Here is an 18,655-nt window from a genome sequence, read left to right on the forward strand (position 1 = left end):
ATCTGGTATAACAGATGTGTACAATGTGTATAAAATATGAATCATTAGGTGAATAGACAATGTTTGAAATATAGTGCACACTAAAAATGATTTGGATTATATGGCAAACACTGAAATCAGATGAGATAATCACAGTTTCTCATGCTATGTATCTCAATGTTACTGGCATCAATGTAATCATTTTAACGGTTAAAAAAAAAAAAAAAGGAATTATCGCTGAGATTCTTCTCAGTGATCATCCATACGGGCGTATGGATTATCCTTTGCCATACCTGTAAAGAACAATAGAGAAGAAATCATTTAATCCATTGTTTGGCTACAAGTATATCACTGTATTAGGAATATAATATCCAATATCTAGAAGTGTTTCAATGGTTGCATACAATTTAAAATGGTGGGTTAAAACAGAATAACATGTTTCTTAAAATCCTTGTCTTTCAAAAGTGATTGAAGTTAAAAATATTGGTAGTGTATCCGGTATGCAGTGTTGTTTCAGTACAGTAGATGGCGCTACTGAATCAAATGTGTTGTTTAGAGCTTCTTTCTCTTGGTTTATGAAGGACTTCTTTATGTTGTTCCCTCGTTTCATCTGTACAGATTTCATCTTATCTTTCCCATAACCCATTATGCATTCATTATCCAACGGTTTTTACCACTGTGCATGTAAACAAAGCTTTGTGAAAACAAGCATTATCGATATTCCAAATTTACATTTATACTCAAACCCTACAAAATAGAAGTTAGCCTTACCATATTTCTGCCTGATTTCATCATGTCTCAGCTGCATTTCTGTTTTCCTGTACGGGAAGAAACAGACAAATTGTTGGACACTCACGCCTACAGTTTTCTAAATCTCACTGAAGGGTCAACACTAGTTTGGTATTATGCTGATTGAAAATAACACATTTTCTGCCACTTAAAAGACATAAATACATATATATTTTAAAAACAGTTTTCAGTCTTCACCATTTTTTAAAAGGCAAGAAAGTTTTTCCTCTTTTACCATATGAACTTATTTATTAATATGCTGTCAGCAATATGTGGTGTAGGAGAGACTCCTTCTTATGTTTCTTCGTATCTTAAGTTGATGGTTAGTGTTATAATGACAGTACCAGAAACTAAAAGTTTTTTTTTTTTTTTAACTGAAAATATTAAATTAGTTTTTTTATTCATATCCCCTCCTTAACAGCCATTTACCTTGCTTTCTGACGGCTCTTTCTGGCCCGGGTTTGTCGCTCCACCTTTGCATCTTCTTTCTTGTTCCTAGAACATGAGAATGTGTAAAATAGTTATATAAAAGCTTACAATCTAAAATAAATGACAATAGTGAGAAAGGAGTCTGATGTGCTTTGCTTTTATCCTAATACAGCAAGCAACAGTCTAACAATCAGTCTCATCCAAAGGCCATCATCAAATAAACCCGTTTTTATAAGAGGCTATGTCAGCCCGTCTTAATAGAAAGATTAAAGTTGTTTTCAGAGCTAAGCTGCATTTACAAGTTCTGGCAGGCTTTTGGAGACGGCGGTATCAGCCTGGCGGCGCAGAAAAACAACCCATTGTGTTCCCTGTCCTCCTCCTTCCGCGTTAAACCAGACATCACAGCCAACACTTCATGTGACTTAATGCTTACCCAATTCTTTCACACTTGCAGCAGCAAAAGCAGCAAACAAGAATGGTGATGATGATGATGCCACCCAGCACTGACATAGTGATGATCAAAATCTGGAAGTTTACTGGAAACAGAGAGGTGGGAAACACTGGAAATCACTCACCATGTATCATCTTATAAAGCCTATTAAATAAACACTAGTGCTGCTTTTAGACTTTAGCAAGTTGGTGGTTGGGGTCTTAGTAGACCAAGACGTTTAGCCAGTAAGAAGTTAGTTAATGGCTCTTCTGTGGTAAAAAAGCCCCATAGTGAGTAATTCTGTCGTTATTCAGTCAAGTACTCGACTAGACAGTTGCATCTTATCACTTTTAGTAAACTAAGATTTATCTGAAGAAAGTCCTGTACTAGGGCTGTAATTATTTTAATTTTTGATTATCCCACTGATCATTGTTTCTATTGATTGATTGTTTGACTTTTAAAATGTCAGAAAATAGTAATAAATGCCCATGACAAATTCCTAAAGCCCACTTTACTATCAAGTCAGAGAGATTTAAAGAAAAAAAACAGCAAACCATTCCAACCGAGAAGCTGTAACTCGAGAACGTTCGGCAAAAAGACTCAAACAACAAATTGATAGGGAAAATAGTTGCCATTTCATTTTTGCAGGATATATATACCCTACCCAGATTTGGCATCAATGGTTATCTGAGGCTTGGTTTTGTCACTCTTACCCCAACACAACCCCCATCGTGCGTCATTCAACGGACAGACACTGCTGGGGGGCAAGATGTTCCTCACTGGGTAGTCCACACATTGTTTGGTTGGTGTGCACCACAAACACTGCAACAAAAACAGCAACAAATACTGTGCTTAGTACTGTATAGTTAGGCTACATCAGTAACAATACTGAAGCCAGTTCTGTGTATGTGGCTGGAGTTTAAGCAACTTACTGTCACGTTCTGCAGGCATTCAGCACAACTGGTGTTGGATCTCAAGGCACAAGGAGCTGAAAAAAGGGATAAGTTACAGTGTGTTATATATTGTAGGTTGTAGGGCATGCTGACCCTCCTTTGCTGTGCAGGTTCAAGCCATTGTATAAATGTACAAGAAAGGCAATAAAATCTCACTGGAGGTTTAATTTTCTGCCCACATTGACAAATCATCAACAGTGTTTCACACATTCAGACTCACTTTGCAAAAGGAAAACTAGGGTAAAGTTTCCTTTTGAGCCATTACCATTAATTGACATGATCATTATCCGCTCTTATGATCAGTGGAAATCCATTATTTGCTGTCATGTGACCACCTCCTGACCTAACTCTTGTAGAACAAAGCACAACAGCTAAAGCTGAAAGGGGAAAATAACACACACACACACACACACACACACACTTACTCGGAGCTGGAGAAGTAGTTGGTGCCTGCGCCCCTGTGGATTTAATAACACCGTAGACAATCAAGGCAAAAACAAAGGCTGAAGATCTGAACTCTCCGGACATTGTGAGACGAGTGAAAGTCATCGAGCGCACGGAAATAGAAGTCACGACCAAAACTAACGTTTCTGAGGAGTCAAACTGGAGGGTGGACCCCATAAAGAGCTGACGTCATGAACTCCTGACGCTGGTGTCATAAAACAGCTGCAGAGTTAAACATCTTTACCGACAATAATAGCCTAATGATGCCAGAAAATGTTCACATAGTATATGTCCGTTTCTTCCTGTTGTATTTTACTTGCGATAATTAAAACCTTTATTCATCCAGAAGGAAATTTTAGACATCCTGTGACTTAGACAACCATAACACAACAAACACATACACATATCTATATCACATACATTAAAGGTTAAAGGTGCTAAGGTAGATTGTGTGCAATGGTGGTAGTTCAAAAGAGAACAGTGTAGGGATTGCTCGATGCAATAACTTATTATTAAATATTAACTATCAAAGGACAAGAATGTAAACCTAACAGAATTAGAATTACTTGACAGAAAATAAATAATATACGTTAAGAATAGCCTACTTTATGCTGGAACTAATTACTTTATTATTATTATTATTGTTATTATTATTATTATTTTTTATTGTTATTATTATTAAAATTATTATTATTATTATTATTATTATTATTATTATCATCAGTTAAAGCCATTAATAACAACACCGTTCGGGTTGCCATGTTGTAAAAAATCTCTTGTATCCTCCTTCAGCATGGCACATTGCTTTGTCTTTTTGGTTTTAGCTGCAGGGCATCTGCACTAAAATTAATTTATAAACAACTTATTAATAATCTAATCTAATCTTAATATTTACGGACATAATGCTTTAACAGCCCTTGTTAGTGACTTCATACTATGTTTTCTTTTTGATAACTTTTGCTGACGGCAGTTTGAAATAGAGAAACCTGACCTTTTTTGTGACAGCAGAATTGATAGCTGATTGGAAAGCTATCCTTTGTTAATGAAATAATTAAATAAATAAATACACTTTATAGAAGGTGCCTATTCATGAAATGTAGATGGGCCTACCTGGTAGTTTTTCTTCCTTTCTTTACAACTTTGCTCCACATTAATCCAAATTATTTTAGTTTATGATATAAAAGATAGCAAATTGACCAGAAAAAAGCCACAATATTCAATTTCCAGCCCTTGTCATGCACTTTCTAGATGTTCATAAGCCATGTGGAATCCTAAAGGAAACATATCAACTTTATTATAATTTCCTGTAACCACATACAAGTTCAGTTCTCAACAGACTGATCTACCAGTACAGTTTATGACATTTATAATTATAACATATGCCATATTATCAACACTGGCCCAAGGCCCTGCTCATCTGCTGTGTTTTAGTTACTTTGATTAAGTTTAATGCCTCAGAGTTGTAATTCCAAGTCAGTGATATCCAAAATTTCTGACAGCTACGATATCTTCTTTTTGGCAAAAAGAGCTACAGAACAACTGACTTCTAGTAACATGCAAGCAACACCATCACCCAACACTCCAGTAGAGCTGTTCAGTGGCTCCCACGTATGAATGTGTAACTGTGTGAAGGTTGTCGTTGCAAATGAGAACTTGTTCTCAATCAACTTACCTGAATAAATAATGGTTTAAAAAATAAAAATAAAAGTTTGTTTAATAATAATAACAATAATAATAATGTTAATACGTAGAGATCACCAAGGTAAAATCAAGGGAGGTTTTCTTGTTCCTCCCATTCTGCCAACAGTGCATGAATGCAGCATGATGATGGGCAGAGCTAGGGTGGAGATAACATGAACAATGAACATTTGTACTAATAAGAATGTTACAGGTACAATTCTGATGTGTGTGAATTTATCTTCTGAGCTGCTGTAACAAAGGAATTTCCCCAGTGTGGGATTAATAAAGTATCTTATCTTGTTCAACCTTAACAGGTGAAAGCACAGATTATACACGCCCACACAGTTCTGAGCAGAGGTCTAAATGAGTTCATGTCATTGTTCATTTATTCATTTTTGTTTTTCATTTTATACACAAAAATATATTGAGATCCACAGACATGGCATACACATTTACTGTTCTTACCATTTTGTCCTCTGCAAGACATGGCAATTAGACAGTAAAAACAAACACAGAAATCGCTCAAATACAATAATTTATTAAAGCATCTTTAAATTCTAATATAAAACATTTTCTGAATTTTCTTCTTCAAAACAATCAGAAATCTCAGAAATACAGTCATCGTCAATGGCAAGTTCAGTCTCTGGTGTGGCCGCCGGCAGCTGACCAGATCGCCTAAGTGAGTATAGGATTGGAGAGCGATGGAAGACAGTAATGCAATGTGAGGTAAATACTAAGCTCATTATGTTTGGATCATAGTCTTTCTATACTGTAAGTCAACTGGCTAGGTATCCTTTGTGTTCATTTATATTGGAAGAGAGAAAATATGTAACGTTAATAAAAGCAATTGAGCATGTTGGGTGTCAACTCGAGGGCAACACACTTAGGTTATTTTACGTTGACAAAAGCTCAGAAACAGGGCACAAAACGGCATAAAAATTGCAAGTTATCAACAACTACATTATCTAGAAAATCTAGATTTCTGTGTCCCTGACTGCACAAAAAAACAGAAAACAAAAGTACTAGGGCAACTGCATCAATACATTTCCTGCGCGCTTTTCACCTCGCTCAATCTGCCTATTCTCACAATCATTTGATACTTCCATAAATAAATACCACACCATCACATGGTTTTTGACATCACTAAAAAACAGTTAAAAAATCTTTAGACACAGCCATACTGAACAAGCGATCAGTTTCAGATACATACCCTCAAGTCAATACACAATAAAACAATTCAACACCAAATACTTCTTCTAGGAAAGAAGCGCAAATAGTTTGAATGATTTAATAACCCTGCCGTTTGAGAAAATCCTTGACTGCAGTGGTAACAGACGTTGCATCTCCACTGATGCAGTGGTTATTCGTGTTGAATTTTCAGTTTTTTTTTTAAAGATAGGGATGTGCTTTTGTAGCACATCACCAGTGGAAGCCATAACAACAAAGATACTCGACACCCCAAGATATATATTCAATTCCTGAAAGGCCGCATTGGCACAGAATCTTTTAGTCCAGAACAGCTAAAATAAAGGCAAGATGAGGGAGATAATCTCCCTGGGACAGTTATATCACACATTCACCTGAGGGAATCTCCATTCAGGAGAACATTCATTTCAATGGGGCGACAATGACAGGCGACATCTCAGTCAGTTTCCCGCCGCAACACATTCTTTTATCTAGTTTGGATGTTTTTAGAAAATTTACACCCAGGGTCCTAATTCAGATGTTGAATGAATGTCAATATTGAAATGTGAGACAGGGTTTTGGTATTCTTAGATATTGAAAAAACAAAATCCATGAAGAGACACCTAAATTACATTTCAAGTAAGATGTGAGAAATGACCACTGAAACTTATAAGAGCGAGTATCATGTTTGGAGACTGCATGGAGGGGGAGGAACAGTTAGGACGACTGTAAAGCTTTAAATGGTGCTGATGCTTAAATGTTTCCACTTTTGCCATGTTTTGTGTCTGTATAGAAATGAATCGTTCTGGATGGAATTTGTCTGTGTTAATAAGCAGCCAGTCATAAGCTCTGAAACACAATCTCTGTCGAGGAGATTTGCTCCTTTTGCCATCTCTTCATCTTCTCCCAATGCTTAATGAACATTTTGAGTCCTGTATGTCAATCACCTGATCCAGTTGGTTCCATAACTGGACACAGACTTCACACTGCAGCGCTTCTTCACAATCATGTTTATGTAGGCTTTCATGATCTTTGTGATCTCTCCAACCTGCCAATTTACAGATGAAACACACAGTCAGCAGAGAAGAGAAGCAAATTCTAGAATAGTGTCTTCTCTTACAAACACACACATGGGGGAAGGATTACATACTTGTGGTGTTTCAAACAGCATTTCTCTCTCATCCACAGTGATCTTGTAGGTGCAGGGCTGTGGAGCGCCAAAGAAAATAATGTGCTCATATTGGAAGGTCTCCAGAGGCTTGGGCTCTCCTCTCTTGTAGACAGACACATTTTCAGCGCTCACACTCAACCAGAGATCATGAGGGAAACCTCCTTCTTTGCACTAGAAAGACCCAAACACAGTAATTTATAAACATCCTCCAACATGTGCAGTTGGCTGGCCCACGAGGGACGCACTGATCTGATCTGCTGGATCAGTATCAAGGCCACTACCGACCTTATTGAGCGGATTGTGTAACAATCAAAGACGCATAAACTTACCTCAACGTCAAACAGTGTGGATCCATATCCAGGCCACTCCTTGATGATGGTCATGTATTTGATCATAGCCTGGTGCTGGTCTAGACCAGTGAGGCGGGACCACTTCTCCCCGATGCTCGCCCTGGTGGCAGATGTCTCCTCCTTTATCCACATCTCCAACATCTGCTCCTCCTCCATGCGCTGCTTCTTCATTGAGCCCGTCTTCAACCCCCGCCGCAGGGTCCCGTCCAGGAAGCTAGTCCTCCGGCGCTCCAGAGTTTGGCCTGACCCAGATGCGCCACCCACCTTGGTGAACTGGAGGATGCGATTGCGTAGGCGGCCCACGGGATAGACGTTTTCCAGGCTCCAGGTGACTCTTGCTTTGTCTCCAAACAGAAACTGCAGGCGTAGCGCAGCCAGGTGCTGCAGGGTCTCCTCACGGGCAGGAAAGTGGCCCCGGGTCAAACTCTCATGGGCCTGAAGGAACAGCCAAATAGTTCTCATTCATCATTAGCACCAACTTGTGATTGTAAAGACTCTCAATAAGTGTAACAGGATGAGTGAAACACACCTGCTCAAACATGAACGCAAACTCCACTCCTTCTTTAGGCATGCTCTCCACATCCAGGAAGCAGTAGAGTTTAAAATAGAGTTTCCATTGGCCTTCATCCTCACTGCCAGCAAGTCTGGTGGGAAAGACACAAACCTGTCACTTACATATCTACATTTTGCACTTTTCTCGACATTAGGTAATTAACAGGACCCTGAATTGTGATGTGATAACGTGTAACATGCCTTTCAAATTTAGCCAAAACATCAGCCACAAGAACCCTGCTTTCCACAGCTCTGTCAATAGTGTTGTTGTGTTCAAATAGTGCAAACATGTTCCTGCTGTCCTCCATAGCCAGACCTCGGATTAGCTTCTCCACCACCTGGTCAAAGCAAGCCAAGATAACAACGCAGTATGTATTAGTACGGCTCCTTCTCTTGCAATGTTAGAAAAGTAAAATATCTGTATCAGAGTTTGTGTGAACTAAACACAGATATTTTTCATTGGAACATTTAAAACAGCCAGTGTAGCAATTACTAGAGCTTGCTTACCTCTCCAGCAGTGGTGTGTGAGTTAATGGAGATTTTGCAGGAGCCTCCTCCATGGCAGTACACTGTGGTGGTCATTTCCTGTCTGGTAAGCAATGCTACAATTTCCTCTTGAGAGGGAACAAACTCTCTGTTCTTGGTCTTCTTCAGAGACTCACCGATGAAATGGGCAAACATTTCAATCTCTGTACTAGGGAACAGCTCCTTAATCCTGAAAACACGGAAAGATAGGAAGACATTGAACTAAACGTTACATCTCGTCATAATCGGTGACCATAGGATTGTTATGAATTACAGCGTGTGTCCAGAAATACACTGCACCTTTTGAGGTGAAACCTGAGGTAGCGTAGGATGCCTCGGCTGGGCAGGAAGGTGCAGCACATACAGGTCAGGAGATGCCAGTGGGCGCGATTGGCAGGACTGTTTGGGTGTGGGACATGATTGGTTTGTTTGATCAGCTGACAGTAAACCTCATCTCTTAACGGCCTCAAGTCTTGACAGGTCTGAAGGATTCCCTGGATGATTGGGACAGGGTCTGACACGGCCTCCATCTCCTGCAGTGAGTTGAAAATCTTCACTGCCTCATCCTGCAGGCTGGTATAACCCTTTTCCCTTTGCACTGGGACAGAAGGACAGAGACAGGATTTAAATTCCAGCCAAACCAGTACAATTATTTGTAACTACAACTATTTTAACTAGTTTCTGTACTTTATACCTAGTAGTAAGTAAATTATATCAGATCGCTTGATATTTAAATTTTAAGTATGCTGCCTTGAACGCTTGCAATGCTATGGAAGTGGATCACGCTGAGAAGTTCCTTATTTCATTTTTTTTGTAAAAAAACAAAACAAAGCAGAATGTGAATGTGTGTTGTTTTCCTCTAACTAGCATGCACTGAACCAACAAGAGATGGTAGATCAAGTATTGGTATTGTATTGTACATCCAATCACATAAATAGAAGATTTTGAACATTTTGCCAGGATCGACAGAAGTCAAAAGCTTGCAACAACAGTAGCTGCAGCCACAACACTCACAGTGGACGCTGACATCTCCATAGGGCAGCGGTAGAAGAGGGGAGTGCAAAGGATGCTGGGTATATCTCAGGATGGGGTTCCTCCAATATGTCTGCTCCACAGCCTCCACATTCAAACTGCTTTCCTGGACAGACAGAAAACTGGTTTAGCAATCTTAAAGTAATGTGGTCATGAATTATCAACAAAGTAGAGCATTCTAGAATAGGCGGAAGTGTGTATTCAAGTGAGTTAATCAAGTCAGTTTAGGCAATATAACAACAGTAAAGCTATGCCATTGCTATTTGTGAGGAAAAAAGGGTAATCAAAAGAGTTTTGAAGCAGGCAAAGCCAAGACTTAAAGAAGATCACGGCACACACTCAGTGAGTAGTACCTCACTTTATTACATTGTGTGTCCCTGCCAAAGGTTTGCATGACTGAAAAGAATTGGAGTTAAATTAATATCAAGATGTTAATGAAATGCCATGCAAAATTACTTGTGAAATTATTATTAGCACATTTAGCGAGGCACATAAAGTCAGACATTGCACACAGAATAGCAGGTATTTGCATTGCATTATTAACTTTACTACAGCAAAGTGAGAAACAGCCAAATGAAAGCTTTAATACCTTGATGTCCCTGATGAGTTGTTGTGTTGGCGTTTCAATGGGAACTTTGCTGTCTATTGCCCCCTGTATGGCATTTGCCCACCGCATGGCTTCATTCAGCATTTTGGTGTAAAGACGGTAAGAGTGTTTACGTCCATGGATGATTATATTCCAGTAGCCTGGGTGAACAAGACAGAAAGTAATAAGATGCTAAATGACTCTCTGGGAGACCTTAAGACAATTGAATAAATCAGACATACTGTACTTCCCTACAAAATGCTCAAACCTGAAAAATTAGCAGAGAAACCTTAAGATAGGTATATTTCTGTTGCTTAAGATGACTGAGAATAATATTGACCATAAACTGACCAGTGTCCTTGAAGACCTTCTCATCTGGCTGCACCACAGAGCAGAGGCTGTTGAGGACCAGAGTTCCCAGTTTGGAGGTGCTACGCTCCGACGACTTGTAATAATCCAGAGAGGTAGTGGTGAGAACAAACCAGCGCTTCTTCAGCTTCAAAGAAGTGCTTTTGGCTCCAGACTTCATCTCTTTATGTAGCCAGCCTGAAGGAGGATAAACATTATTGTAAATCCTTTTTTTATAATTCCTTCTCTTAAACAAATTCAACAAATTCTATTCATTTTTAGGGCAGAATCTCATTATCCATTTAAGGCGCTAACCAGATGCATCCCACTGCAAACACAAATATATAAACTCTCAAATCGTAAATATCTCAGAGTGTATGTCTCAACTGTCTGACCTCTGACTAAGAACTCCTGTCCGTCAACCTTGCAGTCTCCCTTGGATTTCTGCAGCAGGCCGATCCAGTGGTGCATCTCCTCAGGTGTGTCTGTGTTGCAGTGGATCACCCGGTTAGCTGTGATGATCACAAATGAGTTTGGTCTGCGGAACAGAACACATGAACAGAGAACACAAGTTATTATACCATGCACATGCTGTCATACCCCTTAGACTGCAGTTTAAGAACATACTTTAGGATTAATGGTCATTCCTTACCTATCTGGGTTGTCTGATGCACAAACAGAATCGATCAAACCCACATCTAGTGTGCCCTGCACAGAAAAAATAACGGGTGAATTTAAATGATAATTAGCTGTTTGCCCATCGGTAAATATTTTCTTTGTTGGGTTTTTTTCAAGGGACACTAAAGTGCTTGAGTTGTAGAATAAGTTGTATTATGTTTCTACAATTAATACAGAGCTAACCTACCATAAAACAGTAAACATTGCTACCTGGTGCTCCAAGCTGTTTTATTCTAAAAGTGTGTTCCACTACTTGATCAGGGTGTCCTAATGGCCTGACATGGTTTAAAGCGACTACCATGAAATGTAACTTGTGTATGACAAACTTTTTGTTTGAAAACATACAGACCCTTAAAAGGGAAAGTTTACTAATTTTCAAACAGCTTTGTGTCACTGCAGATAACATAAAGCTGTATGAAAATCAGCAGTTTCCCTTTAACAAAGTCATTTCAAGGAAAGTAAATGGGTGTTTACACAGTGATAATTATACTGTACATATTTGTTATCTTATTTCAATGTTATGTGTGGCATGATTGTCTTTCCATCATTTTGACATTGTCCATAAACGTCCAATGAACAATGATATATGGTGCATTCTGCTTCTTCAGCCTAAATAACTATATGACCCAAATCTGGACCGTGATTCAGTTACACCCTTCATCATTACGGCTGAGAAAAGTATTTGAGGCTGGGGCCCCGGCAGTGGAGAGGTAAAACCACACTAACCACTGCATTCTTTGGGTTGGCCTGTTCATGGTGCATCTCCATGAGCTGCTCCGGGCTGACGCTGTGGACCCGACTCAGCACATTAAACCAACCACTGGATGGGGTCAGAGGGAGTTCAGAAAGTAAAAGTCAGCAAAATTGAAAAATACAACTTCCACTGGCAGCCACAAGGGGGGACTTCATCTCAACACATCACTTTTACAGAGAGATGACAACAACGTCAAACACTGCCCAGAAAACAGTCAGTTAATTGATGATTGCTATAGAATCTATGGTTTATAATGTACCTGGCATCTTCTGGAGACTCTGCGTATATGTGGTAGGTCCTCTCCTCAGTCACAATATTCAGTGCATTTTCCTTCTCATGATTGTCCACTATCTCTCTACAGAAAGACCCAGAATAGACCAAACCTTAGTGAAGCATATAGTGTTCTATTTCTTTGGAGTAATAATAACTAGACCCCCCAAATTAGTGAACAATGAAAGGCAATTACGATTTTTAACCCCATTGACTGAGAACAGGGTTGTCTTACTTGGCTGTGCGGATATCAATAGTTCCCTTTAGCTTCTCTTCACTGTCGCTTTCAAAGTACATGAGCTTTGACTCCCGCAGAACAAACCAGCGCATCTTCCAGTTGCGCCGAGACAAAGTGGACATCCCTCCTCCTTTCTTGTAGAGCCAACCGGATTTGAGGGAGTCCTGCTTGGCCCGAAACCACATGAAGGTCTCATCCTTTAGGACACACCAGCGACGACGCCATGGGATCATCAGACCACCTGAAAGAGAGAAAAGTGCAGCGAGCAGAAGGAGAAAGAAAAGATGTTTTTTCATTAATGTTTCATGTAAAATCTTAATATGATGGGAGAAGTAAAAACAGACACAAACACCTTGAAACAGCTTTAACACTCTCCACCACACAGACATTCACACACATACAGTACATGTGCATCCTCTGGAAACGCAACACACAATAAACGCAAAACAACAAAAATTAACTACATTTAAGAAAGATATACAGTAAGTAGAAGTGGACGCTGTAAGTACTACATCATAAAAAAGACAGCAAACAAGCAAGAAACACAAAAAGCATGTTTGACATTTCTAAAACAACCAGACAAGCTGTGTTCAGCTGTGCAGAAATCATCTCCATGCCTGCTGGGCAGTGATTTGGTAAAGCTACTCACTCTTCATGTAGAGGTAGCCATGGAAGTATGGAGGCCCACTACCATTCAGCAGATTCACTCTCCCATTGGAAACTTCCTCATCTGTGTCCACATAGCCATCATTGTCCTCATCGCTGTCAATGAACTGAAACACAAACACCAGCATTTATGACAATAGATGTCCTCCACAAAAATACCTTGTCCTTCATGAGCAATTTATAGAAATTTTTCAAGAACTGTTTTTCTTTTTCTGAAGACTGCAGGCAGTCCGATTCTTCATTTTGCAATTTCAGAACTAAAACCAGTGCCCAAAATCTGTCAGACCTTGTAGTCAGTCACTATGGCGTCAATCAACATCGCCAAATACACACCCACACAGCCCCACACACGTGCACTTATGCAAACACACTCCCTTCTTTCCCTTTGACATTTTGCTGATCTGACAGTGTTAGGTCTGAGCTCTCTGTTTGACTTGCAGTATCTGGGAATAGATTCATTTGCTCATCAGCAGAGCCAAAACAAATAATGGCAACAATGTTTCACTGTGATTTTAAAATTAGCTGAGCCTTTTGATATGAGGATATGTATTCAGGTTTGCACATGTGCACACAGATTTTGGGGTATATAGTTTAGGTGTTGAGTTGTGGGGAAAATATTGTACCCAGAGGAAAGACAGGTGTGTGTCAGTGTATGTGAACAATGGCTTAAGTTAGAAATGGAAAATGCAGCAATTCCACTTTGGGGTTTAATTTGAGGACAGAACATACTTTAAAAATACAGTCACTTTTTTTGGTAAACAATAATTCTTTAAATGATTACCCATATGGGTTAGATCTGTAGCATTTGACAAAAAATATTCTGTGCCTGTTAGTTCTCACCGAGTCTGAGCTGCCTCTGAAAGAGTCCAAGCTGTTTTGGGTACAGGAGGATTTTCGCAACACCTCCTCATCTGTGATATGGCCGTCGTTGATGCTAGCACCTGAGCTCCCATGGGCCTCCTCAAACTCCTCCTGGTCGTAGTCTGACTCTGTGTCTAGCTGGTTTGAGTGGGAAGGCTCCTCGTTCACAGACTCAAAGTCTGACCCCTTGCTGGCTCTTTCGCACGGCCGCCTTTCTCCATTAGTGACTACAGAAGGAGGTCTGGAGGTTCTGGAGTCTGTGAGAGCAGGGGCATGACTCAGCCCATTGGGGGCAAGTGGGGAGAGCTTTGTCGTTGCAGGACAGGAGGCAGAGGAAGGGGTGGCAACTAATCCTTCTGCAAAGGCAGGTGGAGGAGGGGGAATACTTTGGAATACTTCTTTGTCTAGAGGAACCGCAGCCGGAGGAGGGAAATCAGGCAAAGGAACGCACTCATCATCAGCGTGGAAACCCTCGTCAACCTCCTCCTCGGCCAGAGGGGCTGTAGATTCAGTCGGGTCGTGGAGATTCTCCTCACTTGAGAGCGATGGCTCTAAACCACCAAAGTCCAAGAGCTCCAGAAACTCAGTAGCCACACGGGAAGCTTCCTTCTCCAGTCTGTAGATCTCAGCGTCTCTCATCTGCCGTAGCTCCTCATGGGAGACGTCTCCGAGAAGGGACACGCCATCTTCCTGCTGCTTCTGCAGGCGCTCGATCTCCCTCTCCAGTCGCAGGATCTCCTCCATCTGACGGCTCTCCTCCTCAGAGGTGTGACTCTGGGACAACGTCTGGGACAGCTCCTTCTGTAGACAGAACAAGGAAAGAGAAAGAGGGACATAAAGTGTAAGTTTAAATGCTTTATGCCACCACCCTCATATTGTGTTTTGTTATGTGAATAACAGTTTTTGTTTAGGAATTACCTTCTGACAAACACCATTTACCAGCAAGTTTCTGAAAAACGAAATAAAAAAAAATCGGGATGACAAATGAGCACATCAAGGAATTATACAAGTCATCTGATCTTAATACTGTAAATGCATCTTCAACATAACACAAAGAGTGAATGACTACCTTTTCTCATCTGCTTTAGCTGACATTTTCTGCCCTTCCTCTTTCTCCTTCATCAGTCTCAGCTCCTCCCTCCTCTTCATCTCCTCGTCCATGAGCCTGTGCCTCTCTTCTTCCTCCCTCATTCTCTTTTCCTCCTCCTCCTGTTGTCTCTTCCTCTCCTCCTCTACTCTCCTCCTCTCCTCTTTCTCTTCTCTCCTCTTCCTCTCCTCCTCCTCCTCTCGCTTCTGTTTCTCCTCTTTGAGCTGGTGGAGGAGGGATCGGGCCAGCTGGCCTCTGTGATGTTTCTGCAGGATGATGGTGGCAAACCGCAGGCGTAGGAAGACGCGTCTCCAAAAGTGAGCGCGGTAGTTCTTCTGGATGGTGACGACGCTGGACTGAACCCTCTTATACTGTTTCCTGATGAGAAAAGCGAACACACATTTCAAATCAAGCACGGCCCCATATTTAATCCAATGTTGTGTCACCACAAACATATTTGTGACGTTGGACAGCACTGCATAAGCTCTCTCAGTTTAAATAAACACACTGGTAAGAAAGCCTGTACATAGTGAACTGTGCAATGTTTAGACTCTGAAGAGCTTGTGCTGTTTCATTGTGGCCATGTGGGCTGCTCTGCTTAGCCCTGTGACTAAGCCCCATCACCCACACACTGCACATGCATTGAATACACACACATAAACAACGTGCACACGCAAATACATGTGACTTGATGAAAGGACCACACACACACACTGCTCTGACCCGTAGCCTGGCGTAGTCTCCACAGTAATCACTCCGTGGCCTCTGACTGGTCTCAGGACAGAGATATTGTTACATATAATAATACAAAGGCTTTACTTGTGTCTTAAGGGAGCTTCGCTTGCCTCTGTCTTTAGTATGAGTGGCTCTGAAGTGAAAGGGAACTCACAACCTGAACAATGTCATCAGTCCCATTATACTCTCCCAACGGAGCCTTTCAGAGGACTGTATATGGTCTTATATGTTTTAGCACACAAATGCAATTACATCCCTAAGGGTGTCTGCATGTGCAGATTTTGAAAGCAGCATAGTGATGGATGTCCTCCTGTCTGACAGGCAGAGTGGAGAGGTGGAAAACATGCTGCTTAGGCTGAAAAGACAGATTTATTCAGTGAATAAAAACAACAATGACTGTACTTCTGATTGTGTACCAACAAATTAAAGCCTTGTCGATGCTCACAGATAACTATGCTGGTCCAAGGGTGGTTCAACTAAGGGGCATGACCTGTACATCACTCCATATCATACAGGACATTGTAACATCCAGGGTAGATAAACCATAACATCCAGTTTCTCCCTTTTTCCATCTTAAATTTCTTTAGGGTTGTTAAAGCATCTTATTCCTTACTGTCTGAACTATAAAACGATAAAACAAGTCAAATATTCCATCCCAAGACTCTATGTTTAATTTTTATGGCTGCACCATTTTATCATATTATTCTAGCTGTCTTGTACATCATTCTAAGCACATTTCCCCAACTGTTCAAGAACAATTAAAACGTGCACACTTTAGGTCACTTGTACTCACTTTAATAATACAGTTTTCCCCCCAGACATTCAAAATAAAAATGTGCCTGATACATTTTACCAGATGAGGGTCTGAGGACTGAAACACTAATAACAATCCACAGTCTTTGTCAATCAGACTCTATAAGACTTTCTGGAGTGCAGGAACTTTGTAGTGAATGTTTTTACCAGTGTTTGGTATCAGTGAAAACTCTGGGATCTTGACTAGACTTTTTTTTAAAGTTCAGTGGATTTGAGAAACGTACAGCATGAGTTTGTGATGACAGACTCAGCAGCGAGTCAGAGTTTTATGAGCTGAAACACAACTTTATTGCACTTGAGAATCTGTGAAGCAGCTTCTGCCCTGATACTGTACATAAACCCAGATAAGACACACACACACACACACACACACACACACACACACACAGGCTGTACACCTCTATTACAAAACAAACACTGACAACTGTCGCTGCCACTCAGCCCTCCACCCCTCCTCCACACTTCACCACTCACCTTGCCACATAGCTGAGGATGTGGGCGCGGATAACCATGCCAGCCTTGCGCCGCACCTCTTCCCTCTGTTTCTCCAGCCTTTGCTCCAGGGCCTCCTTCAAGAACACCTGCGGGACGAGCAGCGCCACGACCGAAAGGGAGTGACAGAGACAGAGAGACACAGACAGGGAGGTTGGGGAGGAAAGAAAAAAGGATGGGTTAGTTCCTCTTCTTGGTAAGGCTGCAAAAGAGGGCCAACCAAAATGTAAAGGGCCCCTGTTGTCTGTTGGCAGTACCCTGTGCCCACTGCAGAGGAAACTGTGGCGCAGTTGAGGCTAGCAGGCTAGCTGCTCTCCCTGACTGCAGAGCAGATCAGAAAAGAAAACTGGCACGGGGAGAGCAGTGTTGCTGCTAATGCCGCTGCTGCAGAGCCTCATTGTGTTCAGGCGTCCTTCCTGAGCATTTTCCTGCTGCTGCTACCACTGCGTTTGTAGCTCGACTGACGTGCAGAGGCAGAAAGACACAGAGAGGGAGGGAAGAGGTAGGGAGAGAAGGGATGGAGGGATGAGGGGGAGGGATGGTGGCTGGTGTCCAGATAGAAAGCCACACCCCTCCTTACTCGTATGAAGAAAGGAGAAAGAATTTAGTTAACCCTTTCCTCACTCCTGAAGACTTTTTTTTTTTTTTTTTTAAAGTTGGTTCTCTCTCTGAGGGACATTTGACAACCTACAGCTACTCCTAGACTAAAACACTTGAAGAGAAATGAACATAGAACTGAAACACGACATTATGAAACGTAATCAGATTTTGTCTGTTTGACCATGTAAGCAGCAGCACATCTGGGTTTATGTGATAATGCAATTTCTGTTGCTAGTCTGGAGGATCAACTGCTTCTATAAAGGGGGGGCTTAGTGTGTGTGTTTGTGTCCCAGATGTTCCACTAATCAAAGGATCTCACAGCTGCAGCCCTGCCTGGCTCTGTAAAGTTTGTGAGAGTAGGAAGCTTCCTCTTCATCCACATCCTTCCCTTGTCTGTAAAACAAATGTCTCGCAGACCCATGCACACACACACGCACGCATGCACAATTCATGCAACTTCACCCAAGCCCCTAATTCTGGGCAACTCACTTCCTCTGCACACAATCAGCACGTGTAAAATTACACACAGATTGTTTCTCCAGAGGAAATGTTGCTCCCTTCTATCTTTCAGCCCCCTTTCTAAATTTCACACTAAATTTCCCTGAGCCCAAAAATACGCTGCCATCAAAAACACAATTAATGTGGACGAAATGACACAGACTCAGTCTTAATTTGAAAAACTACCCTCTTTCTTCTTCTTTTTCTATGTATATAGAGTGTAAAGTGGAGCAGTCATACGAGCAGAGGCAGCCAAAGGTCAAAGTGCTGACACTGGATGCATACCCATACAAAGGAATTTTTTTTTCTTTTTTTTCTCTGAAGTCTGTAATACACAGAGACTCCAGACATTCATACTGTGTGCATGTGTGAGAACTTTAATAGAGATAGGCATTTGCACATTAGTGGTTATGCACAGGTTATATACTTGTATAGAACCAACACATCAAACATGTTTGGTCTCTATGTATATTTCAGCATGTGTGCAGCTGACATTATTTATAGTGTGCC

The 18,655-nt window shown here is 41.1% G+C and overlaps 2 protein-coding genes across 2 annotated transcripts in view; both read right to left on the bottom strand.

The window, feature by feature from the left end:
- Positions 1 to 203: 203 nt before the first annotated feature.
- On the bottom strand, positions 204 to 3,277 carry pttg1ipb (PTTG1 interacting protein b). Its single transcript, XM_032530214.1, has 7 exons — positions 3,006 to 3,277; positions 2,560 to 2,615; positions 2,341 to 2,449; positions 1,631 to 1,733; positions 1,198 to 1,263; positions 751 to 797; positions 204 to 272 (listed from the first exon to the last, which is right to left on the bottom strand). Exons 1-7 carry the CDS (start codon positions 3,199 to 3,201, stop codon positions 229 to 231), a joined length of 621 nt encoding a protein of 206 aa, XP_032386105.1. The 5' UTR covers positions 3,202 to 3,277; the 3' UTR covers positions 204 to 228.
- Positions 3,278 to 5,226: 1,949 nt separating this feature from the next.
- myo10l3 (myosin X, like 3) overlaps positions 5,227 to 18,655 on the bottom strand; it is a 51,823-nt gene continuing 38,394 nt past the window's right edge. The window contains exons 22-41 of the mRNA XM_032530187.1: positions 17,030 to 17,136; positions 14,990 to 15,385; positions 14,839 to 14,869; positions 13,900 to 14,721; positions 13,043 to 13,166; positions 12,391 to 12,634; positions 12,145 to 12,240; positions 11,858 to 11,951; positions 11,106 to 11,161; positions 10,849 to 10,991; positions 10,457 to 10,651; positions 10,109 to 10,266; positions 9,502 to 9,625; positions 8,788 to 9,085; positions 8,470 to 8,677; positions 8,164 to 8,300; positions 7,940 to 8,054; positions 7,390 to 7,845; positions 7,040 to 7,231; positions 5,227 to 6,937 (exon numbers count right to left, since the gene is read on the bottom strand). Of these exons, the coding sequence (XP_032386078.1) occupies positions 6,833 to 6,937; positions 7,040 to 7,231; positions 7,390 to 7,845; positions 7,940 to 8,054; positions 8,164 to 8,300; positions 8,470 to 8,677; positions 8,788 to 9,085; positions 9,502 to 9,625; positions 10,109 to 10,266; positions 10,457 to 10,651; positions 10,849 to 10,991; positions 11,106 to 11,161; positions 11,858 to 11,951; positions 12,145 to 12,240; positions 12,391 to 12,634; positions 13,043 to 13,166; positions 13,900 to 14,721; positions 14,839 to 14,869; positions 14,990 to 15,385; positions 17,030 to 17,136 (4,101 nt within the window). The 3' untranslated portion in view covers positions 5,227 to 6,832. The remainder of the gene's footprint in view (positions 6,938 to 7,039; positions 7,232 to 7,389; positions 7,846 to 7,939; positions 8,055 to 8,163; positions 8,301 to 8,469; positions 8,678 to 8,787; positions 9,086 to 9,501; positions 9,626 to 10,108; positions 10,267 to 10,456; positions 10,652 to 10,848; positions 10,992 to 11,105; positions 11,162 to 11,857; positions 11,952 to 12,144; positions 12,241 to 12,390; positions 12,635 to 13,042; positions 13,167 to 13,899; positions 14,722 to 14,838; positions 14,870 to 14,989; positions 15,386 to 17,029; positions 17,137 to 18,655) is intronic.

Source organism: Etheostoma spectabile, chromosome 11 (genome assembly GCF_008692095.1).
Source record: "Etheostoma spectabile isolate EspeVRDwgs_2016 chromosome 11, UIUC_Espe_1.0, whole genome shotgun sequence".
In the NCBI taxonomy this organism is placed as follows: Eukaryota; Metazoa; Chordata; class Actinopteri; order Perciformes; family Percidae; genus Etheostoma; species Etheostoma spectabile.

Coding starts and splice junctions, on each gene's coding strand:
- pttg1ipb (XM_032530214.1), bottom strand. CDS start 3,201: ATGGGGTCCACCCTCCAGTTTGACTCCTCAGAAACGTTAGTTTTGGTC. Junction 1,734..2,340: donor ACGATGGGGGTTGTGTTGGG/GTAAGAGTGACA, acceptor CTCTGTTTCCAG/TAAACTTCCAGATTTTGATC. Junction 798..1,197: donor AAGAGCCGTCAGAAAGCAAG/GTAAATGGCTGT, acceptor CTTCCCGTACAG/GAAAACAGAAATGCAGCTGA.